Here is a 24434-nt window from a genome sequence, read left to right as displayed (position 1 = left end):
TTTAAAAGATAAGCTTAGGTGTTGACAGTTATTCATGACTTATTGACGGTATTAACAACACCAAACAATTTCATCAAAAAATGTTTTATTAACTGCTTATTTTGCTGAATTTCAAATCAGCATCATCAGAGCACAACACAACTTGTATATGCTACAGTGAGTGAAACTATACAATTGTAATGGACAAAAGATCTAAAGTCCTATTTTGGCACACTCTAATGTTGTAAAAAACATTACAGCTATGTGGAGCTCTTAAGGTAAGTCTCTCTCCCAAATTTTTGGCAAATTAATGCAACCATATTTGTTCAGGTTAGAATTCTTCAAAGCCATGGCTGACTCAAAACATATCTTTCAGATCTGTAACGACTTAAATAGCACATTCGTTTTCTTCCATCTAATCCTGTGCGAAGGGGTGTCCAAAGCATGGTTTGCCAGTCCTGACTGCCATAGTAATAGTAGCAAATGTAGTGAAAAATAAATAAAATACATTCGTTACTATTACTATTGCAAGTCAGGACTGGCAGACCATGCTTTGGACACCCCTTCACACAGGATTAGATGAAAGAAATTATTTCAATTTCTTTCATTGATTAGATTAGATGTGCTATTTAAGTTGTTACAGATCTGAAAGATATTTTTTGAGTCAGCCATGGCTTTGAAGAATTCTCTTAACCTGAAATATGGTTGCATTAATTTGCCAAAAATTTGGGATACTTATCTTAAGAGAACTCCCACATAGCTGTAATGTTTTTTACAACATTAGAGAGTGCCAAAATAGGACTTTAGATCTTTTGTCCGTTACAATTGTATTGTTTCACTTACTCACTGTCGCATATACAAGCTGTGTTGTGCTCTGATGATGCTGATTTGAAATTCAGCGAAATATGAGCAGTTAATAAAATATCTTTGATAAAATTGTTTGTTTGGTGTTGTTAATACCATTTAACAATAAGTCATCTAAAAAACTCTCTAGGGTTTTTCTTTGCCTGATTTGCCAGTTTCTACTCATACTTTACTTTTGTTTTCCTTACTAAGTCACTCTCCTGGCTTGATCTTTATATTCTTCTTGTGACTGAATATTACCATTATTCATCTTGTACTTCCTCCAGAGTACTTTCTTTTTCCAGATTTCATGCCTAAGCTTCACATTCATCCATTTTACACCTACCTTATTCAACCTTTTGGACTTCAGAATACATTCACACATTGATGCTGTTATGTATTTCTTTGTCAGTTCCCATTCAGCATTTATTTCCTTACCGATCAACTCCTTGTTCCATGTTATAGCTCCAAGCTGTCTCCTAAGCTTGTCATAACGATTATGACAATCACTATTTTAAATCACTTGGGAGTTGTTAACATTTGAGGTAAGATTATCTTTCTTGGCAGTAAGTTTAAATTTGTTAGGGGTTAATAAATCCACTTCTGATGGTCTTCGTTGTCAGGTTAGGAATTGTTTCTTCTGATTGTAAGGCATTTCCAATTTATATGGGTGGCTCATCTGGACAATTGCAAACAGTAAGTCTTAGTGCAAAGGAATGAAAAAGTAGTCATATCCAAGTTATTAACAGCAATCATGCCACCTGTTGGTTACATTTTTGTATGAAATCTGAAATGTTCTGCTATAAATATGCTCTATACCTTCCACAATATATAGTTCTCTATTTTTCCCCTTTTAGAAAAAAGTAGTTTGATTTTTTGAAAAAAAATGTACAATACCTTGAGAGGAATCTACATGATAAAAAAAATAAATAAAATAAAATAAAATGTCTTTTTATCACTCAGAATACTTGAATTATTAAATTCTAGCCAGATCTTTTCAGCCACTAAAAACTATGTAGATACTCTGATTGATATTGCAATATATATTATCTGTAAGCCACGAAATCTGAAAAAGATCACATCAGAAAGTAGCACTTGATTTGGTTGTGAAATTGACACTTCAACTGGAAGAAATTGATTGGAATTGCACAATTTTCTGTTATGCATTATTATTGACTATTCCATTGGGGTCTTTAGACTCATTGAGAGAGGTTCTAAACATATGAAGCTTTATGCAACATTCATGCAGTATCTATCATACTTAGCTTTGAACTCATTCACAGTCATGGAACCCACTGCTAACTACCCCCTCCCCCCTTATTTCCAAAGATGGCACTTAGTTCTCTTACCACCAGTTCTGTTCTGAAAAATTTCCTCTCTATTGATCTTGTAAAAATCTCTTCAGTAATTGTATGTTTCAATCATATTATCCCCTTTTCCACCTGTCAACAAATTTTTGTAACCCACAAATCTTCAACCTGTCCTTATAAGGGGTGACCTGTCTTCATTCCTCAGACTTGCTGCCATCTTGGTCCTTTGCTTCTGGATCCTTTCCTCCTCATCCCCAAGAAACCTAAGTGACTAGATGGGATCTTACCAAGGCTCTATGAAGAGATACAATAACAATGGTCTCGCTCATCAGAGTATTCTTCAGTAACCAAATAATCCAATGAACTGTTTTAGCCACTTTTGTAATATTCCCTCTAAACTTTAATTCCCTATCCATTAACATCCCTGTTAATCGATAGGGAATTAAATTTCCCTATCTATTAACTGTACTCCAGGAAATAAATTTCCTGGAGTACAGTTCCATCAATGGTGCACACATTGATGGAACATATGCATTTTGGGGTGAAAAGATTAACAATTTTCTACATTAAACTGATATCCATTCTCTTTTTCCCAGACTGCCAGTCTATCCAAATCATCCTGCAAAATTTTAACATCTTGAACTATTGCTCTACCCAATTTTGCATCATTGGCAAACAAGTTCCTTACAGATCCTTTCCTGTATTGTTAATGTACAAATTAATAAGCACTAGCCCAAGAACAGAGCCCTGTGGTACACCACTAATCAGACCTTCTACTGGACTATTCATTGCTGTACAAGTTTTTGGTTCAAAAGGCATGTTCAAGTGATGCCTGAGTTTTTGCACCTTCTAATCCAGTAAGATCTAAAATTGCTTCAGTGGAGACTAATCTATAATAAAAGGTGCAGTGCATATCCTTAACTTAGATAATCTGATCATAGTGTAGTATTGAAGCAGCTCATTGAAAACTTAAATGCATGCTAATGACTAACATTTGTATTAAAAATTTTTCAGTAGAAATGTGTATTTGCTTGGTTAGAAAATGATTTTTCAATCTGGCCTTTTTTTTTTTTTTCCTACTATTGATTTGCAAAGTTGAGCCTTTTTAGGCTTGGCCCATGTTCAAGTTAATGTTGACAAGTTAAATATTATGCAAAATTGTTGCATGGCTAATAACTGTATTGAGTATTTAATACAATAAATCTGGTAGTTGAGCTATAGTGAAATGTTGTTAGTAGGTATGCAATATTGAAAGTTTTAAGTTCAGATTTTCTAATGAATGTGAACTATACTTAAATCTCATTTTGGACTTTGGATGTAATTTGTTCCCTTCTTCAAGCATAACTAAATGCTTTTATCTCACAAACACCCAAAATCCTGAGCTGTATTAGGGTGTACTCTGGTGTAGTACTACCATGTTTTTGGTATTATAAAAATATTTAGAAACCTTATTTCAATACCCCTTGATTACCAGAAGCCGTGATCTTTTGACATGTGCTGTCATATTAAATAATTTGAGTTTGGTTTTTCTTAGTGTTTTCCATATACTCTATTCTCATATATCTGCTGGAATTTAAATTTCTAATATTTGGATGTGTTCTTCAAAGTATATACTGTTCTGGTTCACATGCTTATTTTGATGCTGAAGCTTTTGTTTATTGCAGTTTTTTATTTATAAAAGCTCATTTACTACCCAAGCTAAAAATTATTTTAAAGATTTCTTCTTTCAAAAAAACTGAGGTGTAGAACAGTATTTCTATATTGTATTTTGTGTATTTCCTGCTGACTTGAATTGTGAAAATTTTGGTATATGGCAATGTCTGATAAGGTAAGTCTAATGATTGAACTGACCCCTCTCCTCCTAATTAACATTTCTTTTCATACCATCTAAAGAAACAGGCTGAACTGTTAATGTATTTATTCCCAAAATTGCTCTACTAGAGAAAAGAATTATGTTGTGAAGTATCAAAATAGTATTTACGTTTATGTATGGAATTAGAAATGAATTACTTCTTCTCTTAATACTATACTTGCTCTTGATTTATTTCCTGACAACATCTGGTTAGGTATAAGGAAACAATTTTGCCAAGTTTTTTGAAAAGTCGCACTAATATTTTAATTAATTAGAGGCATATAACGTTTCATGTAGTTCAGAATTTTTCTGCATATAAAAAAAAAAAATGAATACTTTTCTAGCTCTTTGAATCAGCTGCTTATAGTATTTGTAATTCACTCTGATATCAAACAGGATAGGATTGGTTTTTCCACCTTTGATGCACTACATTTCCATTTAAATTATGGATAAAGTCATGTTTAAAAAATAGTTTCTTTACTTGGTATTATTTTTATTGAAAGTATTTTCAGTGATAAAAGAAACTGATTACCTTTTTGAATGGTTGAAACATGCTTCTCACTGATGCAAGGCTGTGGCTGCAGAGAGTTCTCTCTCTGATATTTCATGTAAATTTTGTGAGCGAAACTTGTCTCGCATCAAAAATTTAAAGTATTCTTTCTATTTCACTAACATACCTCATCTAGCTTATGGCTTTTCATTATAAAAATTTGTTTCATGGCTTTTTCCCCTTCCTTTCCCTACTTTCATCTTATCTGGTGTATCTTACAGGATAAGCGACCAAAATGAATGAATGAAAATCAGTTATGATGATACTATACTGGTACTTCTTAATAGTTATTTTTGTTATACAAGTTAATTTTTAACCAATTTTAATTAACTTATAGGAAGAAATGCATACATAATTCCATCTATTAAGATTCTTTCTGTATTAGCAGTGTTTTTTTATTATTAAAGTATAGTCAAAGGAGAGGATTGAGCCCATATTAAAAAATTACCTGTTTAATAATTTAGATGTTTTAATGACTTCAAATTATTTTCAGCTCTAAATTTCAAACCTGATGGTATTATGTCTGTTATTAGCTTTTGAAATTCTGATAATCTAGATGAGTTCATATAATTTATGTAAAATTTTATGCTTTATTGCGTGCTATAACTTATTCACTCAACTGCATGCATCATTGCTTAGCTCATTTAAAATACTACCATTCTTGTAACAATACTAAATTAAGATATTACTTTATTACTAATGGTTATATTAATGTTTGATGCAAGACTAACAGCATTTTTAAATGAAAAGTTTTCTGCTTCTGTTTCTCTTAACTCTTCAGCTTTATTTAATTAAAAAAATAGATTATCAGTTTCTGCAGTATGCATAGTACTCACCATCTTTTTACTTCTTGGGGTATGTGGTAATTATGTACTGTCACACTACATCCTTTCTACTTTAGTTTGAAAATGAATCTCCACTTCTTTGGGAACAACCAGCTTGGGATGATCCGGTTAGTATGCAATTTCACCCTTTTTTGCTTTTTAATGTTTGTTCTTTAAATCTAATTTTCTTAAATAATTTCAGTTTAATATATTTAGCTTTCTTTTTTTTTTTACAAAAAAATTACATATTTTAGCTATCATAATTGAGTATACTAGAAAACAATTAAAACAAGAGCTTAGTTACATTTAAAATATTGTTCTTAGACTGAAAAAAATTTTAAAATATTGATAAATGTTATTAGAAGAATTTGAAATTGGTAGAATGAATTTTTTTTTTACTTTTAGCCTTCCATTTTGCAGGTTGTGTTTAAATAGCTGGTGAACAGAACTTTAGATGCACCTCTATTAAAATTTCAGCCTTATTACCAATACTGGCTTATATATTAAGATTCATTTTTTGTGAATAAAATTCATAAACTGATATAGACAGGAAACCTCAAGTAGTGAACTTTAGTTTCTAAATAATTTTAAACAAGTCTGTGAGAGAGAGAGAGCAAAAAGATGCCCTAAAGAAAGCAGAATTTTAAAATGGTTGAATTCCAAGTGTAGGATATGCTCACTTGATGTTGTATGAATGCCAGTTCAGGTAAGTTTTTTACTGAAGAGTAAAAAAAGAGTAGTTTTGGTGAGTTAAGATTGAAATAATGGGATGAGAACTTTCAAGCCAAACTTTGAAAAATTTGCTATCAGAAATAAGCAAAAATGAAAACTAAAAATTTACTGTTGAAAATAAAATGGCAGAGGTTTGACTTAAGATAATCATCCATTAAAAAAACAATAGTTTTTAATGGCATTTGTGACATAGTATAGATTATTAAACACATGCATTCACAAGAATAAGGAATATTATTATTGCAAATGTTTTGGCCAGAAATTAATGGTTCGTCCCATCATTCAAATGTATTGGCATAATCACAAGGTTTTTCTGTCGAAAAAAAATGTTACAAGAACACCAGTCTTATATTAACAACAATAAACCTGAAAAATCTGAACTTGCTCAGCATGGGATGGACCCTGATCACACATTCATTGTGCATTAATACACAATGTGATGTGCATCAACAGTGCCAGTTTAAATTTGTATGGTTATTTAAAAAGTGCTGAAGCATTTTACACTGCCCAAATTTGAATCAGAATGACTGCCTATCCATTATCAAGATTTGGGGAGAGTCTTCCTAAATGAAATTGGCAAGCAATGGCATGCTTCTCTCCTTATATGTACATCCTTCAAATTTTATTCATCTAAATTTGTTAGTTTATTTAAAATCATTTTAGTTATAGCTTAAATTATAATTTTGTTTTATTTTGTAAGTCTGTTATATGGTGACATCCCAGCACTTTGCTCAGCTTTGTAAATGGGATTAATGTTCTTTGTTCTAGCTTCACTTTGTGATTATGCTAATGGCTGGTTAATTTATGGCTGAAATATTTCCATTAATAAAAATTATTATTCTTTATTCTTCTGAATACATGTTTATTAATCTATGCTATGTCACAAGCACCATTTAAAAACTCATTTAATTATCCTTCACAGGAAAGAAATGACCAAGAAGAAAGACCAGTAAACTCGGCAAACTTTCAGTTCAATAAGGTAAGCTATGAGCAAGGATTTCATTTTTAAAACTGCCGTGACTCGAAGATAATTCTCAACTTTGCTAAATTTAAAGAAACTATCAAATCACTGGGTACTCATCATATTTACATCAGTTCTAGCCACTGTTCATATGTGATCAACTATGAGCCACCAAACGTGATCTTGCTCTCAACATTTGCAACATCTCCATTCTTCAAGACACTATCTTAAACACTGACATTTTCAACTTGGTTTTAGACATATCTAGGACAGTCTGTGCAATGATCTTGCAATAAAAACAGATATATGCTATCCCATCTTTGACTGACTTGCTCAAAAGCAAGAAACCAACCAAAGTCTGCCTGACAACAAACAGATGGGTTGTCAATATATCTATACATTCCTTTATGCCTGCCAAAACTACAGTACTTGCTAAAGGACATAATTATGACTGAAACTGAAGACCTTTTTGAGAAAAAAAAACCCGCTTTCCTATAGTCTACCAAAAATCCATAAAGAAGTCCCATTCAGACTACACCTATTGTCTAGCCAAGTTCCTAGCTTGTCTTTTAAGCCAAGTCACACATGAGCCTTTGACAAAAATAAAGAAAACCTTTCCTTTCATAGTTAGGTTTGGCATCCAGTCCTTATTTACCTTTGGCTGCTCTCCAACTGTTATCAGAGTTCCCTCCAGACATAATTGAACTGTTAAACTTTGTCATGCACTTAGGCTATTTTATCTGCACAAACCAATTCCTACAAACAGATTAAAGGAACTGCTATGGAAAAGTCCTCTATCACCTGCATGCCAATTTTTACTTAGACATCTTGAAGACTCCTTATTCTCTTCAACTTCTCTTCTTTTTGGGTTTATGTGAATGATGCATTTGCCATTTGGCCAGACTGAGAAGAATCTTGACTGACTTTCTTATAAAAAAAAAATCAACAGCCTACACCTACGCATCATTTCACAATGGAAAAAGAGAAGGAAAGATAATGAGCTTTCCTGGACATTTCTTTTCCTTTCCTTTCCTGTACCCCATCAGGAACATATCACTTTACTGTAAAACCTACCTTTATAGGTCACTACATACAAGATTCAGTCTATCATCCATCTCAAAAAAATTGGCTTCTTTAAATCTGCTCAATAGAGCACATGTTATCTGCTCCATTTCCAAGCTCTCCAACAAGAACTGAACACTGTCCAGTGCATCATACTATAGGATGCATATATACTTCACCTCAAGGAAGTATAAATGCATCCTGGACACATACAAGTCTAGTCCCAAGAATCCTGAATCCAGTCTAGTGGGGGCCCTATCCCATACATTGCTGGCATCACAGAGGCTATTGCAAAGGTCCTGAAAAGATAATTTAGTCCTACATTCTTCCTTATTAACAACTTTAGACAAACCGGATTTTCTGTTGAAAAGCAACTAAAGAACACTAATCTTTATATCAATAACAATAAACCTAAAAAAGTTGGCCTTGTTCATCATATAGTGGATATTGATCACAATATCCTTTGGTCCAATAGTCACCTCTTACATCAGGGCCAGTTTAGGTTTGAAAGGTTGTTTAGAGTGCTGATGCACTTCTGCACTGCCCATACTTAAATTGGAATGACTGCCAAGATTTAAAAGTCATCCTCTTAAATGGTAGTGGCAAGCAATAGTATTCTCTCACCTTTTTATTATAATATTGTCATTCAATCATTTTATTTATCTAAATTTGTTAATTTTTGTATTTCAAATAATTTTAGAAAATAGATTGGAGATCAGATTCACCAAACTTTGTGCTTTTAAGGAATGGGCACAATCCCATTCCTTAAAAGCACAAAGTTTGGTGAATCTTAGTTGCAGATTTTTCTTGCAGCAAGAAAAACTTGATGGTGGCCTGCACCTCTGTGTCTTCAAATTTCTTCAAACCTCTGACGTCTTCTCATATATCCTAAAAGAAAAAGTATACAAATTATTACAATTTGATGAAACATGAGGATTAAAGGGTTTTAAGATATGTTCTTTTTTGTGGTTATATCAGTTGCTTTAATATCATTTTTACTCTAGGTGTTTATTAAGATGTTTCAGCTCCTCATAATGGGGCGGGTTTTTTTTCATCTTTCTTGAGGATGCTAGCATGTTGATCTAAATATCTAGTTTCTTTCTGTGTTCCTATATATATATATATATATATATATATATATATATATATGTGTGTGTGTGAAAGAATGATCATTAACTCGGTTAACATACATGGTTCTAGTCATTCAATTCTTCATAAAAATAAGTCTAGTTTAGGCCTGTAACAGCCTTCATCAGGTGACATTATAAAAGAAAGAAAAAAGAAAAAACACTAAACACTGAAGGTTAAAAGACTATGAACAACATAGAAAGTCTATACATAATTAGCATGAAAACATTGTAGTTGTATTTAAAGCTGTTCTTTCATTTGTTGCATTGTTGAGAGAGTGCATGCTTACAGCATCACGTGAATGCTAGTACATGATTACAGCTGAATGACTATTCTCGGTTCTAGTCATTCAATTCTTCATATATATATATATATATATATATATATATATAAAATGAGTTCGTTTGATCATTTTCTTCACAAGTGAGGAAGAGAGAGTCAAGAGCAGTGTAATCTATTGATCTTCTTTTTTGAAGAGTGCAGGTTATAGTCATGGGAAATTTTATATAGGAAGGCTGTCCACAGAAGTGAAGATGAGTGAGACAAATGGGAGTAGCAAGTTAGCAGTTCAACTGTAAAAAGGATGAACAGCAACCATGGAAATTGTAGAGGACAACTCAGTTAAGTGATAGCCTCTCTCCTACATGCTCTTTAGCATTGTCTCAAACTATTAGTTTCTGCACTGTATCACATCAGAAACAGTCTAAGACTGTTGCTAAAGGGAGCTGGTAGAAGAGAGGTTTTCTCTTAACTGAATTATCCTCTGAACAGCAAGAAATTTTTAGAGGAGGTTTTAGTGACACTAAATGTGCAAGTAAGCTGGACACAAGCAATTTCTTCAGTGTGAAAAGGTGCCAAGTTTCTTTAGAAGCCAGTGGTGCTATAGGAGTAAGTTAATTCTTGGACTGACTGACTCCTAGGAGAGACTTAGTGTTGAGTATTAAATTGAATATTGTCTAAGATAAAAGAAACTAAGGCCTGTTTTTTTGCACATGCATGTGCGCGTGCACGCACACACACACACACACACAAAAACTTGTTTTGGAAGCATTGAAAGTGACAAAGTTATTGGTCCATTGAAGGATGGCATGACAATCGGCATCTAGGAGACTTATTGTAATGTCTTCTAATTTGTGTTTGAGCATTGCATGGTTGCTCATGAGTGCAGAACACTATCATCAATGAAACTATGGATGGAGTTTCAGGTCAGTGAGAGGTCATTTACATATATGAGAAAGAGGGTGGATGAAATAAGTGCCTCTATAGTACGTTTGGAAGAATGATGGTCAATTAGAGAGCCAATGTGCTCTTTAATTGAAAAAGATGAGTTTGATTCTCGTTGGGACCAAAAGAATCTTGCTTTAGACTTTTTTTAGTTGAAGGTGAGTTATATATCTCAGAGGATAAGTAGCAGAGTTTTCCCTTCCTGCATAGGAAAATCCGCCGGAGTACACAAAAAAAATTACTGGATAGTAAATGATATTGTATGTAGATGATGGATAGTGGCATTGTGTATAAGTGGAAGATTAAGTAGTAGAGTATGTAATGGCATTCTGCAATGAGCCGTTATGACTCCTTGAAGGTGTCACTTAATTAAAACAATAATATAGCCATAAGGTGAGAGAGATCTGCATTAATTGGCAAATCTGAAGAGAGAAAATGCTATTACACGGTGAATGAATAGAGAAAACCGGCAGCCCTGTTACAAAAGGAGGAATGTAGACCATAAAATGGCAATTTAATGTGAAGCTTTTGATGCCAAACCTTGTCAAATGCCTTAAATGTCAAGTGCAACAATGCAAGTTTCTTCAAACCCTTTCAGTCCACATATCCGGAGGTGGCTGATGAAGATTGGATTTGCTGTGGATCTTTATTGCCAAAATCCATTTCAGTGGTTACGGATTAGTTGACAGTTCTCCATTGTCAAAGAATTGACTGATCACCTCAATCACTTAAGGCAATCCTGAGGTGAAAACAGTAGGTCAATAGGTAGATGGTATTATCTCCCCTTCCCCCTTTTTAATTGGCTGTATATGCAAGCTTCTGTAAGATGAATGCTAGATGAGGATAACACAATGTGGAGATAATAAGAAAACAATGCTTGTTCACGAGCACATCTCTTGAGATACCATTAGGACCAGAATCCTTGATATCCATGTTTTCAAGATTGTTCTTTCTGGTGAAAAGCCACAGATGGCACTTGGAGTTAAAAGGGAAGACATTGTGCACACCCACAAAAAAAAGACATCAAGCCAGTTGTTATCCAATTAGTGAGCAAGAATATTAAAAAGTAAATGGATGATGGAGGCAAGAAGACTCAACAAGATTATAGTCAAACAGTTAAAACCAGTGTCTGTCTACATAAACAACCACTTGATCAAACTTAATAAGTAATTTCTTTATGGAGCAAAACAAAAGAGAGTAAGTGGTGCAGTCAGGTATGTATTGGTAAGAGGTGGTAAATTGTTCAGGAGAAAGGACAACACAAAAGTGATACAGATAAATACACCTAATGACCTCAATGAACCCAGTCAAAGAACGCAGTAAATCTAAATGCCACCCATGAATAATTGGAACAATGATGACCTAAATAGACTTAGATCTTGGTGTGACTATCAACTGTAAAAAAATCTATATAAGCCTACATATCTATCTGTAAAAGCCATTCATTAATAACACTCAGTCCAACTGTGCAGAAACTTGTTGCTTGTGGTGGTGGCAGATGTGCCTTCTGATCCCTCATAAAAGCTTTTGGATACAACTTCTGTCATCTTTGCTAACATACCTGCACATATGATTAAGGCCAATCATCTATATCTTTACCAGGAACAGTGGTCAGTGTTTTTTACCACTGCTTGTTTCATTTAGCAATTAGAAGTAATTACTCCATATTTCAAGGATATCTTTTTCTCCTGTTTTCATGTCACCTTTATCGTCTCTAATTCCTTTTAGAGCACTCTTTCCTTCATTTCTGAGCTTCTTCAACAAATTCCGGATTATCGTGCCACCTTCCTGATATTTATTTTCTATGTTCTTACCAAAGTCCTCCCATGACTTTTGTTTAACTAGTTTTGCAGAGTATTTAACTTTCTTACATTTGTCTCTGTATTCTCTTAAGAGCATAAGCTGACTTATTTGTCAGGAACTTTTAATATGCTTTCTTCTTTTCTTTCACTGCCTCTTTAACTTCCTGTGTCCACCATGGAGTACTGATTTTTCTATCCTTACAACCTCACCACATGCCTCTGGCTGAATCAATCAGTGTTTTCTACAGGGCTTGCTACTGAATCTCCAAGGTTTGGTTCCTGTTCTCAAACTCTTTCATTTTTTCTTCAATCAAGTTTGTGTATTTTAGTCTAAGTTCACATCTGAGAGCTGCTCAACTTTTATTCGCTTTAAAACTTTCTTACATGTTCTTCTTTTCAATATGAAATTCAATTTTATCCTGCTCAAGACTAAATGGTGATCACTTCAGATTTCAAATCCTCTATGCACTATGGTGTCCTGCACCAAGGGGAAAACATCACTATCAACAATAACATAATCAATGAGACTTTTCTTATTCCTTGCCTCTTCTCTCCATGTGAATTTGTGCACATTTTTATGTTGGAACATGGTGTTAGTAATAACCAGTCCATGTCCTGAGCAGAAATCCAACAGATATTTGCCATTATTATTAGCTTTGCTCTTTTCTCCAAATTTTCCCAAAAAATTTGGAGAAAAGAGCAAAGTTCAAAAACTTCCTCCACTTCTATCTTAGTAGAACCTTCTGTGGCACCATAGGCATGAATAAGTCTCATTGTCCAATTCCCCATTCTCATATTTCCTCACACTGAATGTTTTATTTTGATGTAAATAGATGTTGTAAATTATTGATAATGTTTTTAAAAGTGGCCAAGGTTTGAATATATATGGAAATATGTAGAGTTGAGTATTATGTAATTGACAGTGGGCTAGCTTATTTGTTGCATCGTAGCAGAGCAGTTGCTTCCTGCCATTCAAGAAGATTATCCTCATATTTAGTGTTGAATACTATGGCTGCTCCTTTTCCTTGATTGTCATTGCCTGAATATATTTATTTATTGCTCAGAAAGATCTCGCCAGTTTTTTTTGCCTTTTTTGGTTCAATCACTCTTATTATGTTGATGTACTTATCCAATTCCTCAGCTAGCTCCATTTCTTTATCATTCAAGCTTCTTATGTCGATAGTACCGAACTTGAACTCTGATGTTGAGTTAGGGTGGGTTTTAGGATTTGTTCCAATAGCTGACTTTTTGCTGTTTGCACTGGTTCCCTGGCATAAACAATGGGGGCCTTGTTTAACCGGGTGACGCCCCAGCTGGCATTAAATTGAAGAATATTAAAATACACAATCTACCAATAATTATCTGGACATCTCTGCTATTTGAAGTTATGGAACATTCCAGGTTTGTTAATAACATAAAAAGTAGTGTACAGATAGTAGGAAGCATTATTTTATAGTGGGTTGTCACATTGGTGGCATGTCATTGCCACTCAACTGGAGCATCCAAAATCAATGGTTGGTGATGTGATCAACAAATGGAGATTTTCTGGTGCAAGAAAACATTCAGAGCAGCTGCAAAAATGACCGACAGGTACAGCAGTGTGTTAAAATGAGTGGCACGCAAAAACCGGCTACAGTTGGCACAGATCATCCATGATGAGTTCCAGAGCACCAGTAACATCATGGTGAGTACTACTATAAATGGAGTAAATTTTGTACTCCATTTATTAATAAAACCTAGTAAATGGAGTACAAAAAGAACTCCATTTACTAGGTTTCCACAAAATAGCAGCAGCACACAAGCCAACATCACAGCTTAAAAGGTAGCTCATCTTTGGTCTGGTGCAAAGAGCAAATGAATTGGTCATTGTTTGTGGTTTCATGAAGGCAACTTAGTTCCTTGATCTTCTGGATAATCAGGTGCCTCTTACACTGTGGAGTTTTTATGGAATGGACCTGTGTTACTATCAAGACTATGCTACAAAGCGGCAGCTGTTATGAAATGGTATGAAGAGATGGGTGTTAAACGACTGCACTGATCTATGCAGACTCCGGACCTCAACCCCATCGAACACCTGTGGGACAAATTGGAGCAGTAATTTAGATCCAGAGTAGCACATCATCGATTTGTCACTGAACTCAGTGCTGCTTTGATGGAGAAATGGGGTGAATTTTACTGCACATTGATGGAAATCCTCCCTCAAAGGGTCAGGAGGTGATCAAATCCAAAGGTGGACATACCAGATATTAAGTTTCGCCTGCTGGTATCAGTTGTAAATTGCTAAAGTGTTCATACAATTATTGGTAGATAGCATATATTATCAACCCATATGCATTTCTTGCATACATTAATGGCGATACACTAGAAGCAAACAACTCAATAAGTTGTATCAATCATATTTTCATAAAGAAAATGGCCTATGAAGTATCCTCTGCAATTTATTTCAGCAAAATAGTAGGTCATCACTATACTGTTGAATCTATCATTACATAATAGTGTTGATATGAGCTTTGCAGGTAGTCATGAAAAATTCGAAATTAGTGCCAATTGTAATAAATTTGAGAATTGCATAGCATAAATTATCAGCTGCCTCAAAATGATCTGTTAGATTCAAATCAGTTATGAGGAATTTATCAAATATGCAGACAGCAAATTGCAATATCACTAAAGAGTTGCTGTGAAATAGGATGTTCACACATGCTGGATAACAGATGAACTAAAAAATTATAAATACAAAAGAAAAGGTCTATTCTTCCTATGCATAAGCATAGGAAGAATCCCTACAATTAATGTTTGAACATGACTATAAAAATTTGCTAAACACTTAAAGGAAAAAATAAAGCATGCAAAAGAACATTATCTCTTAACGAAATTTCTTTCCTGTATGAATGATAAAAGTAAAGAATGGGAGTTGGTTAAGATGATAATTGGTAATACAAAGCAGAAAACAAATTTCCAGAGGACAAGGACATCACCTTTGTACTTAGCTCAATGAACAACCACTTTAAAATGTATGTGTATGGTAACTGTGATTTTGATCCTACAGATAGGATAAAGGACTGAATTACCTTCCATGGATTAAGAATTCCATGTATCTATATGTAGTCAAGAACGACGAGGTAAAGAGTGTAGTAATCGGATTTAAAAAAGGAGGAGAAATGGGATGTGACCATGTAAATGTCAAAAAACTAAATATTATCATTAACATAAGTTATTTACACATATCATTAATAAATCTTTTGAACATGGAAAATTTATAGAACACTTAAAAATTGCTTCAGTTATTCTGTTATTTAACAGAGATAACAGAAATGAAATCAGAAATTGCAGACCAATATCTATACTGTCCACAGTCTCAAAGGTTATTGAAATCCTAATGAAAAAAAAAAAAAAAATTATTAAATAGCTATCTAAATACCATATCATCTTATGCATCTAATCAATACAGGTTTAGATTTGGATTCAATAATACTGAAAAAGCACTATTGGAGCTCCATAAAACAGTTTATAGTGGAATAAAGAAATGTACACAGCAGCCATTTTTCTTGATATATCTAAAGTGTTCATCATGACCTACTACTACTGTAAATATCTAGATATGGCATTAGAGGAGTTACTGAAGACTGGTTCATATTCTGAGTAATAGAAAAGCATATATCAGCTACAGCACACTCAGTAACACAACAAAAATAAAATATGGAGTCCTGCAAGGTTTGGTGCTAGGACCCATTCTATTTTTAATATGTTAATGAACTGTGTAAATATAAATATTTTGCAAAATGATATCGTTCACTGATGATACGGCATTAGTATACACCGAAACAACCCTTGAGGATCCAGAAAATCAGATTAACCATTATATGTTGAAACTAAATAAATGGTTTAGCAATAATGTTCTTAAAATTAATACCAATAAAACGAGATATATGTACTTCATGTTAACAGATAAGCTAGATCACAATATAACCATATGATGATCTAGCTATAACCATAAAATGGCATGAAACTAAATACAGATATCCAAATTTGTAAGTGTAGCTTAATCAAAAAAAAAAAAAAATTAGTAAAGTATTTGGGCCTCCATATTGATAGCAGTCTGAAATGGAACTCCCAGATCACATTTTTACAAATAAATTGAGGTTCATAATTAACAGAATATATGAAAATTTGTAAATGCAGCATTCTTTAAGCTGCTTATACTATTCTTGGGTAAATTCCTCACTGCAATATGGTATCACCTTTTGAGGGTGGAGATTACTATAACAATCTGCTTCCTTTGATATGAATACAAAATAGAATAATTAGAGATATAGCCATTACTGACTTTGCACATTCAACCAACAATCTGTTTGGCATTCATAATATTTTGCCATTACAGAAACTATTATTACGTTACACATCCAAGGACTCATCAAGGGAGGACACCTACTCTACAACTCTGCATCTCCAACTACAACAAACTGCAGCTACCATCATCATCATCTACACCGACACCACTACCTCCCACCACCTTTATTGTTGTACATTATATGTAAGAAATAATGTTTTAAGTTTTTGGTGTATAAAGTAGACTGTGGTTTATGCTGTGGCCAAAACTTGCTGGTAGTACTCAAGGCAAACAAATTTTTCATAAATCTTTTGAATACCTAGCTACAATAAACTCCCAAATCAATAACCTTGGAATATGTTTTGAGAAAAAAATTGAGAGTCTACCTCATGAGATTAAATAATGTTGACCTTTATTTTAAATGTATATTGTAAGAGATCACTATAACTTATATATCATGTCCAGTTATGATTCTAATAGTTTATAACTAAGTACTGTGCAACCACAGATGCGAGACCCCCTTGACACTTCTGCACATGTCAGAAGAAGATGAATCTATTCCGATAAGAGTAATCAATTAGTTTCATGGGATGAGTATTTATTATTATATGTTGGAAAATTAGCTTTTCATTTATGAAAATTCTAGTTTTTAAAGTGGTAACTATTTTGCTTGTACAACATGTGGAAACTTTTATGTAAAAAACATGTGATTTCACATATTAGTAACGAATTCGTACATTGCCTTATTCCTTTCTTCCCTTCAATATAAATTGACTCTTCTTGGTATGTTGCCAGTCTTGGATCTGTGGTCAGACAGCATATACAATGTTATGTGAGACCTCACTGATATGGTCACTGGCTACACCATTATTGAAATCCTAATATTTTGCAGTGACTGTATCATGCAGATTTAATTTTCTAGTAACCAGTATGGCGATGGCCCTTGGTTACACAAAAAAAAAAAAAAAAAAAAAAAAACTGTAAAAACTCGCTAACTTATTTTAAACATTTGTATAGACTTTGAAAACTATCTGATAATGTATTTTACCCTTTTTTTGTGTGTGTGTGTGTATATATATAAAAAAAAAATATTTGTTATACAGATAAAAATAATCATCCCAAAATAAAAGTAAAAACCAGCAGAAAATATTGATAGTATACTAGAATTGTATATCTATAAATATTATGTATATGTGATGAGAATAATAAACTTTGTCATTGTCAAAAAAAAAAAGTGAGGGTTGGGTGGGGGTATATTCTTCTAGAGATGTTTAGATATGTGATTGTAGTCTGAATTACCAAGAGGTGCATTCAACTCAACAGATTGAACCGGGAAAGATAGCTAATGTTGAGTGGGTGGAAAGGATTGTTAGGAATTCTGGTTTGGTTGATGAACAGTTCAGTTCATTGCTTATAGTTGAATACCTTGTCTTCTCTTCCAGCTTTGTCAGAAATTGGAAAAAGATCTAGCTGGAGGCGAGGAGATTTGAAACCCATGGAAGAGATGACTTCCCTAATTAGGGTAGTTAGATTTTAGGAAATTGGGCTTCAAGGATAAGAAGTCAAAAATCAAATGACAGTTAGGAGGAGGGGAATGGGACTGTAGAAACAGCAGATGAATGATATCGTATCTTAAGACACAGAAGGTGAGAGAACATTCAGCATTAGGCATTCCTTGGCAAGGAATATCTGATCTCACCAAAGCATAGGTACCATCCTTCTAGCAGAATCGTAGAGGTCTATTGAGAAAGTTGTTGGGAGGTTTTCCACTTGGTTATACTATAAATTAAAGGTACCAAGAAATTATATATTGGTTTAATCCTTATTCAAGTGTAAGCAAAGTTTGCGCCTGAACTATTTTCAGGACTGCAGAAACTTGTATATTGAAACTAATGACTTCACATCACTTGCCTTAGTATCCCATAATGCAAAGCACATATCCTTAAGAGTATGTATAATGCTGTGCATTATGGTAAGGTTCACTACCAAAACCGGTTTCAACCTCTGAGGTCTCATCAGTGGGAGCCAGACGACTCAGAAGTGATACTAAGGTTGAAGTAATGCAGAAGTCATATTTTCATATACAAGTAGCCAAAAGGTATCACACCTTATTATTAAAATACTCTGGATTAGAGAAAGTTGTTGGGAGTTCGTCCACTTGGTTTTACTGTAAATTTAAGGTACCAAGAAATTATATACTAGGTTTAATCCTTATCCAAGTGTAAGCTAACAAAGTTTGCACCTGAACTATTTTCAGGACTGGGGCAACTCGCATATTGAAGCTAATGACTTCACATCACTTGCCTTAGTATCCCATAATGCAAAGCAAATATTCTTACGGGTATGTATAATGCTGTGCATTATGAGAGGGGTCACTACCCATATCCATTTCAACCTTTATTGAGGTCTCATCAGTAATGCATTATACATTGCCTTTCACGATGAGTCCTTGGACTCTCTGGAGGTGTTAGTTAATAATTTTGGCCTCCACTAAGCAGGGCAGTGGTCTCACACCAGGCAATGAAATTCATCTCATCTAAAGACAATCACAAGCATCCATGCTCATGTTAGATTTGAACCTGTAACCTTTTGTTAGAGAGCAGATATGCTAACCACTTGACCAATCAGGCAAGCAAGTCAAATATATCTGCTTATAGTAGTCAACATGTGGTATTATCAAAGCTTATAAATCAGAAGAATAGCTTCAGCTTTCTTACAGAAGTTGGTATTCTCTTCGACAGTACAGTTATCTGATGTGATAACAGCCATATTAGCAATGTGTCCCTAAACTTTAAATTTGTTTGCTTCCCCCTATCTTCATCTTTACTGTCAAATTTGCTGTGCAATTCCATTAATATAATACTCTACAATGTCCATTCGTAATGTATAACTTAACAGCGTTTTTTTTTTTTTTTTGTAAAACAATGGTGCCAGTACTCATTCTTTGCTGGCATGTGGAATTTTGAAATATATGTATGTATAAAGATTTTATATATGAGCATATGTGAAAAATCCAAATTTTATTAAATAATTAAGCTTATTTGCATACTAAGTATGCAAATAAGCTTTAAGGGTGCCAGTATGCTGCACTGTTTCAGTACATCCCAAAAAAAAAAGCACTGACTTTTAATTTGGAAACATTAAACTGATTTTCTCACAAATTAGTGGATTCAAGTCATCGTGCAGAGTCTATCAAATTTCTGTCCATATCACTTGCCCCAACTTTTAGCATCAGCAAACAACTGAATATCACTAATCCATCCCCAATATCATTTAATGTCAAATGATTGTCAGAGTGAAGAACCTTACAGTACACCACTAGTCACACCTTCCTTCTCTTAGACTCACTGCCTCTATATCCCTTCCTGATACATGTCAGTCAGCTGCATTCCTATGTCAAAAGTTTATTTTATATACCTGCATTCCTTAGAAGCTGTGTATAACCTTGTATGTGGAATTCTGTAGAGATAGTTGTAGAAAGTTACACCTTTTTACCAATATGTGTGTTCTGTATTAATTCAACCTGTATCTCTTCTGGCTCCCATTGACAAGACCTCAAAGATCAAAACTGGTCTGGGTAGTAGTGACTTGACCCAGTAATGCATAGCAGTATAAACTTCTGAAAGTATGCTTTTCATAATGGGATACTAAAGCAATTGATATGAAGTCATTAGCCTCTATTTACAAGTAGCCCAGGCATGAAGATACCTCACATATTTCACGTACTCTTGGATTAGGATTAAACAAGAATATAATTTCTTGGCAAGTTTAACTTTTAATACCTCTACCTCTGTTATTTCATCCATTGTCCACATGACATCCAGAGCTAATGGATCTGCCTAGAATACACACAGACACAGGGCCGGTGGAAGCGGGCATACGGGCGCTGCTACGAAGGGGGCGGTGCCACCGGGGCACCGTTCATAAGTTCATTTTTAAGAAACCAAATTTTTATCATGAAAACAAAAAAAAATCTTAGAATGATCAATATTAAAATAAATATTGGCCGGATTCACCGAATAAAAATTTTAAAAAATTGTATATTGCCGCCTCTTTGATCAGCTGGCTGTTTACAATTTTGCAGCGAGAGCAGGCTAAATGCTTGCCTAAAGGTTGTGTCTACTGCAGTCTATCTAAAGTGAAATGGTGAATGGTTTTTATGTGCAGAAACGAATTTTTGTACAAAACATTTGTTGCTAGTTAACCAGTCATATGGTACGCATCTCAGTAGGCTACTGACAGTAATGCAGCGTGGACTATTATTTCGTCTGTGTCATGTTGTGTAATAATTTCTTGTGGGTATAAAATAAAAATGAAATCAAAAATTAAAAAGTTATCTGGTGCACAAAATCACAAGCGTCATGCTGCGAAAGAAGCAGATGTTAAGAAACAAACTGGGACTCGTAATAAATTTGTTAAAATATTAAAATATTCTGATGCAGATTATAGTTAGTCTCTGTAAACCAACTCGATAAATCAGAGTTGAAGAACCACATACATCATCCAGTTTGCATGAAAGTACTATTGAACAAAATGCATGATTTAAGTGAAAAATACTACATTTAGTTGTAGTTGACCACAAAACTAACACATTGTTAGTCTCTGTAAATTTAGAAGATCCTGGTGAATGGGGAAATATTGATGAAAAATTAAGAGTTGTTTTAATTGAAATGGGGCCTGTTCAAAAGAAAAATATAATATATCCCAGAGATACATATAGTCATAAATTTGGCGGCACGTATTATAATTGGAAAATGGTGAATTTGTGCCAAGAACATGGCTCATTTATTCCGAAACTTTAAATTCTGTATTTTGCTTTTGTTGCAAACCTTTCGCACGTACCGAATCAAGTAGTCTTGTAGAAGGCTATAACGATTGGAGAAATGTAAGCAACTTTGCATATACATGAGACTAGTTTAACTCACATGAAAAATTTAAAATGGAAGGAAGTTAATAAAAATTTAAAAAATAAAACTACTCTTGATTGAGAGACTCGATGGAAAAGAAACATTGGACGAGTGTTTTAGAACGTTTGATTGAAATTATAAAATTCCTTGGTAGCCAAAATTTAACTTTTTGCGGATCATCTGATAAATTATATGAAAGGAATAATGGCAATTTTTTAAAATTAGTCGAACTGTTTGCGAATTTTGATCCCTTTATGGAAAATCATGTTGAAAGGACCTTACAACGAAACAATAGCGTACACTATTTGAGTAAAAACAGTCGAAATGAAATATTGGAAACTTTAAGTAACGCAATCGGATACAATTTTATTATCAATTTGAAAATCTAAATATTATTTCATAATTTTAGAATGCACACCTGATGTAAGTAAAACAGAACAAATTACCATTATTATTCGCTTTGTTTCCTGTGACAATGGAATTGTTAAGATCAGGGGAAACCTTTTAGGTTTTGCAGATATATCAGATTCCACAGGACATGATTTATGCGCAACAATAATGGAACAACTGGAAAATTGGAACATTCCCATCGAAGACATACGAGGTCAAGGGTATGACAATGGGGCAAATATGAAAGGGAAAAAATATGGATTCCAAAATTTGCTTTTAAACATAAATCCTCGAGCTTTTTTTACGTGCCATGTGCTGCTCATACTCTAAATTTAATCATTAATGATTCAGCCAAAGTGAATGCAGATACAATTAGTTTCTTTGCAATTATTCAAAAAAATAAAATTTCTTTTCATTCTCTTACAAACGTTGAGCAATCCTTTTAAAGTTCGTAAAAAAAATTAACATTGAAACAGCCATCAGATACGCGATGGGAAAGTAAAATTAATGCAATCCACCCTCTACGATATCTGTTATGAGAAATTTACGATGCACTTTTTGAAATTTTAAATAATGAAGATTTTAATAAAGAAACTTAGCATGAAGCACAAACATTATGTGCTAAAATAAAGGACTACAAATTTATTTGCTCTCTTATAACTGGGCATGATTTACTTAACAGAATAAACCCTGTGAGTAAAATGCTTCAAGACAAAAATATGAACATTAGATTGCTTTAGAATCTATCAAACTTAAAAATATTCTTACAAGAGTATCGATCAGATACAAATTTTAAAGAAGTTCTAAAAACGACAAAAGAACTGAGTGAAGAGGTGGACGGAGAACAAGAATTTAAAACTGGTACAGAAGTTGACGACGAAAGAAGACACTGCAATTTGACTACAAGCATCATGACGAAATGCCACAATCGCCAGAAGATAAATTTACAGTGAATGTGTTTTATACACTTCTAGACATTGCAATGTGTTCATTAATAGAACGTTTTGAACAACTAAAAACATTATGATAATTTCAATTTCTTGTATAGATTACTACAAATTAATAACGAAGATTTACGAAAAAATTATGACGAATTTTTTTCTCGGTAATAGCGACGTATTGCGCATATCTTTACCCTGGAATAATTCCCTGTAAAGAAAATTATCTCTTGCCCCCAAAAGTTAACTTACAGCACATTAATATTGTATATAGGCAAGGATTTTCTTATTTTATTTTATTTATTTTTTGCATTTAGAGACCAAACTTGGAACTTTTAAGGCCTTCAATAGTGGGGCAGTGGTCTTTCATCAAGTGATGAAATTCATCTCTTGCTTAGTTAACTTTTCATAATTCAGTTTGGCCTTCCTCATCATTGTCGTAACTCCAGAGCCCTCTCATTACCCATTTCTTGATATTAAATCCACAACATTTTTTTATGTACCTGTGGCTTTGAAGAGTTATTCATCCATTTAAACTTCCATGTGATTTATTTTCATAAGTCTGATATACTGTTGAATATTGGTTCCTCCTGACATCTGACTACTTCTCATGATTGCGGATACTTCACCTTATAAGTGAAGACTACACATTCAACTAGTTGGAGACATAACTGTAAACTCAGATTAGTTCTTTGATATTTGGGTTTGAATCCTATCTAGGAACACAACCATTATAAGGTATTCTTACCTGAAGATAACTAGGCAAAACAAAATTGCCTGCAGTACATATGCCAGAAATAGCACATTCATATATATACACACACACACACAGGGTGTTTCAAAAAGAATGACCCGATTTCAAATAATTATATTTAATAATGAAAATGTGGTACAGTTACAAAATAAATTACTAAGTATGAACATATGTTCATACTTGGACATTCTTTTTGAAACACCCTGTATAAGAATGCTGCAAAATGCTTTTTTCTTTTTGTGGTCATTTCCTTTTTTGCCATCAAAAAATATAAAAAATTATATTTTTTGATGGCATCATTTGTTTCAACAGGCCATTAATATTCAAATGAAGCTTCTGTAATCAGCTCAAGATTTGTGGACTACAATAGGGTTTGCTACTGTATTTGAACATATGCCTTATTAACTAGGATAATCACATTGAAATTTATTAAGACCAAGAGCAGTATGAAATTAGAGGTTTAATCTTCCATGCTTATATCAAAGTAAAATATCAATTAACATTTTGAAAATGGCACTAACAATATATGTTGAGTATGATCAATTTCAGTAATTGTTTTTCATGTGATGGGGATGTCTTAGTAAATATGTCTAAGCAGCATTTCTGAAGAAAAGATTTCCTCTGGAGTAGACATTGAAGCCCTTTAGAAATTAAGAATGTCATTTTCTTAATAGCAATCTTCTCAAATGCTAAGCTTGCACTCTAGTTATGCATTGGTTTTATTTCTAAACATTATCTAAATAGCTTTGAACAGATTACTGTAGACCTCAAGATAATTTTATTCTATGAATAAAAGGGAACAAATGAACAATTTCAAATTTTTCAAAAAATGTTTGATACATTGCATGTGA

General features: G+C 33.5%; 1 protein-coding gene across 6 annotated transcripts in view; it reads left to right on the top strand.

The window, feature by feature from the left end:
- Nucleotides 1-24434, top strand: part of LOC150095932 (phosphatidylinositol-binding clathrin assembly protein LAP-like) — a 366280-nt gene that overhangs the window by 231849 nt on the left and 109997 nt on the right. For 3 of the 6 annotated variants that reach the window (XM_090409270.1, XM_090409269.1, XM_090409275.1), the window contains exons 12-13: nt 5436-5486; nt 7013-7069. The exons of 2 other annotated variants lie outside the window; for them this stretch is intronic. In XM_090409270.1, coding sequence (XP_090265396.1) covers nt 5436-5486; nt 7013-7069 — 108 coding nt within the window. The remainder of the gene's footprint in view (nt 1-5435; nt 5487-7012; nt 7070-24434) is intronic. One more of the 6 variants, XM_090409271.1, reaches the window with a different exon arrangement.

The sequence above is a fragment of the Typopeltis vanoorti genome, chromosome 19 (genome assembly GCF_054136105.1).
Source record: "Typopeltis vanoorti isolate ZY-2024b chromosome 19, IOZ_Tvanoo_1.0, whole genome shotgun sequence".
In the NCBI taxonomy this organism is placed as follows: Eukaryota; Metazoa; Arthropoda; class Arachnida; order Uropygi; family Thelyphonidae; genus Typopeltis; species Typopeltis vanoorti.
Note: the sequence above shows the minus strand (reverse complement) of the source record. Positions and strands in the feature narration are given on the sequence as shown.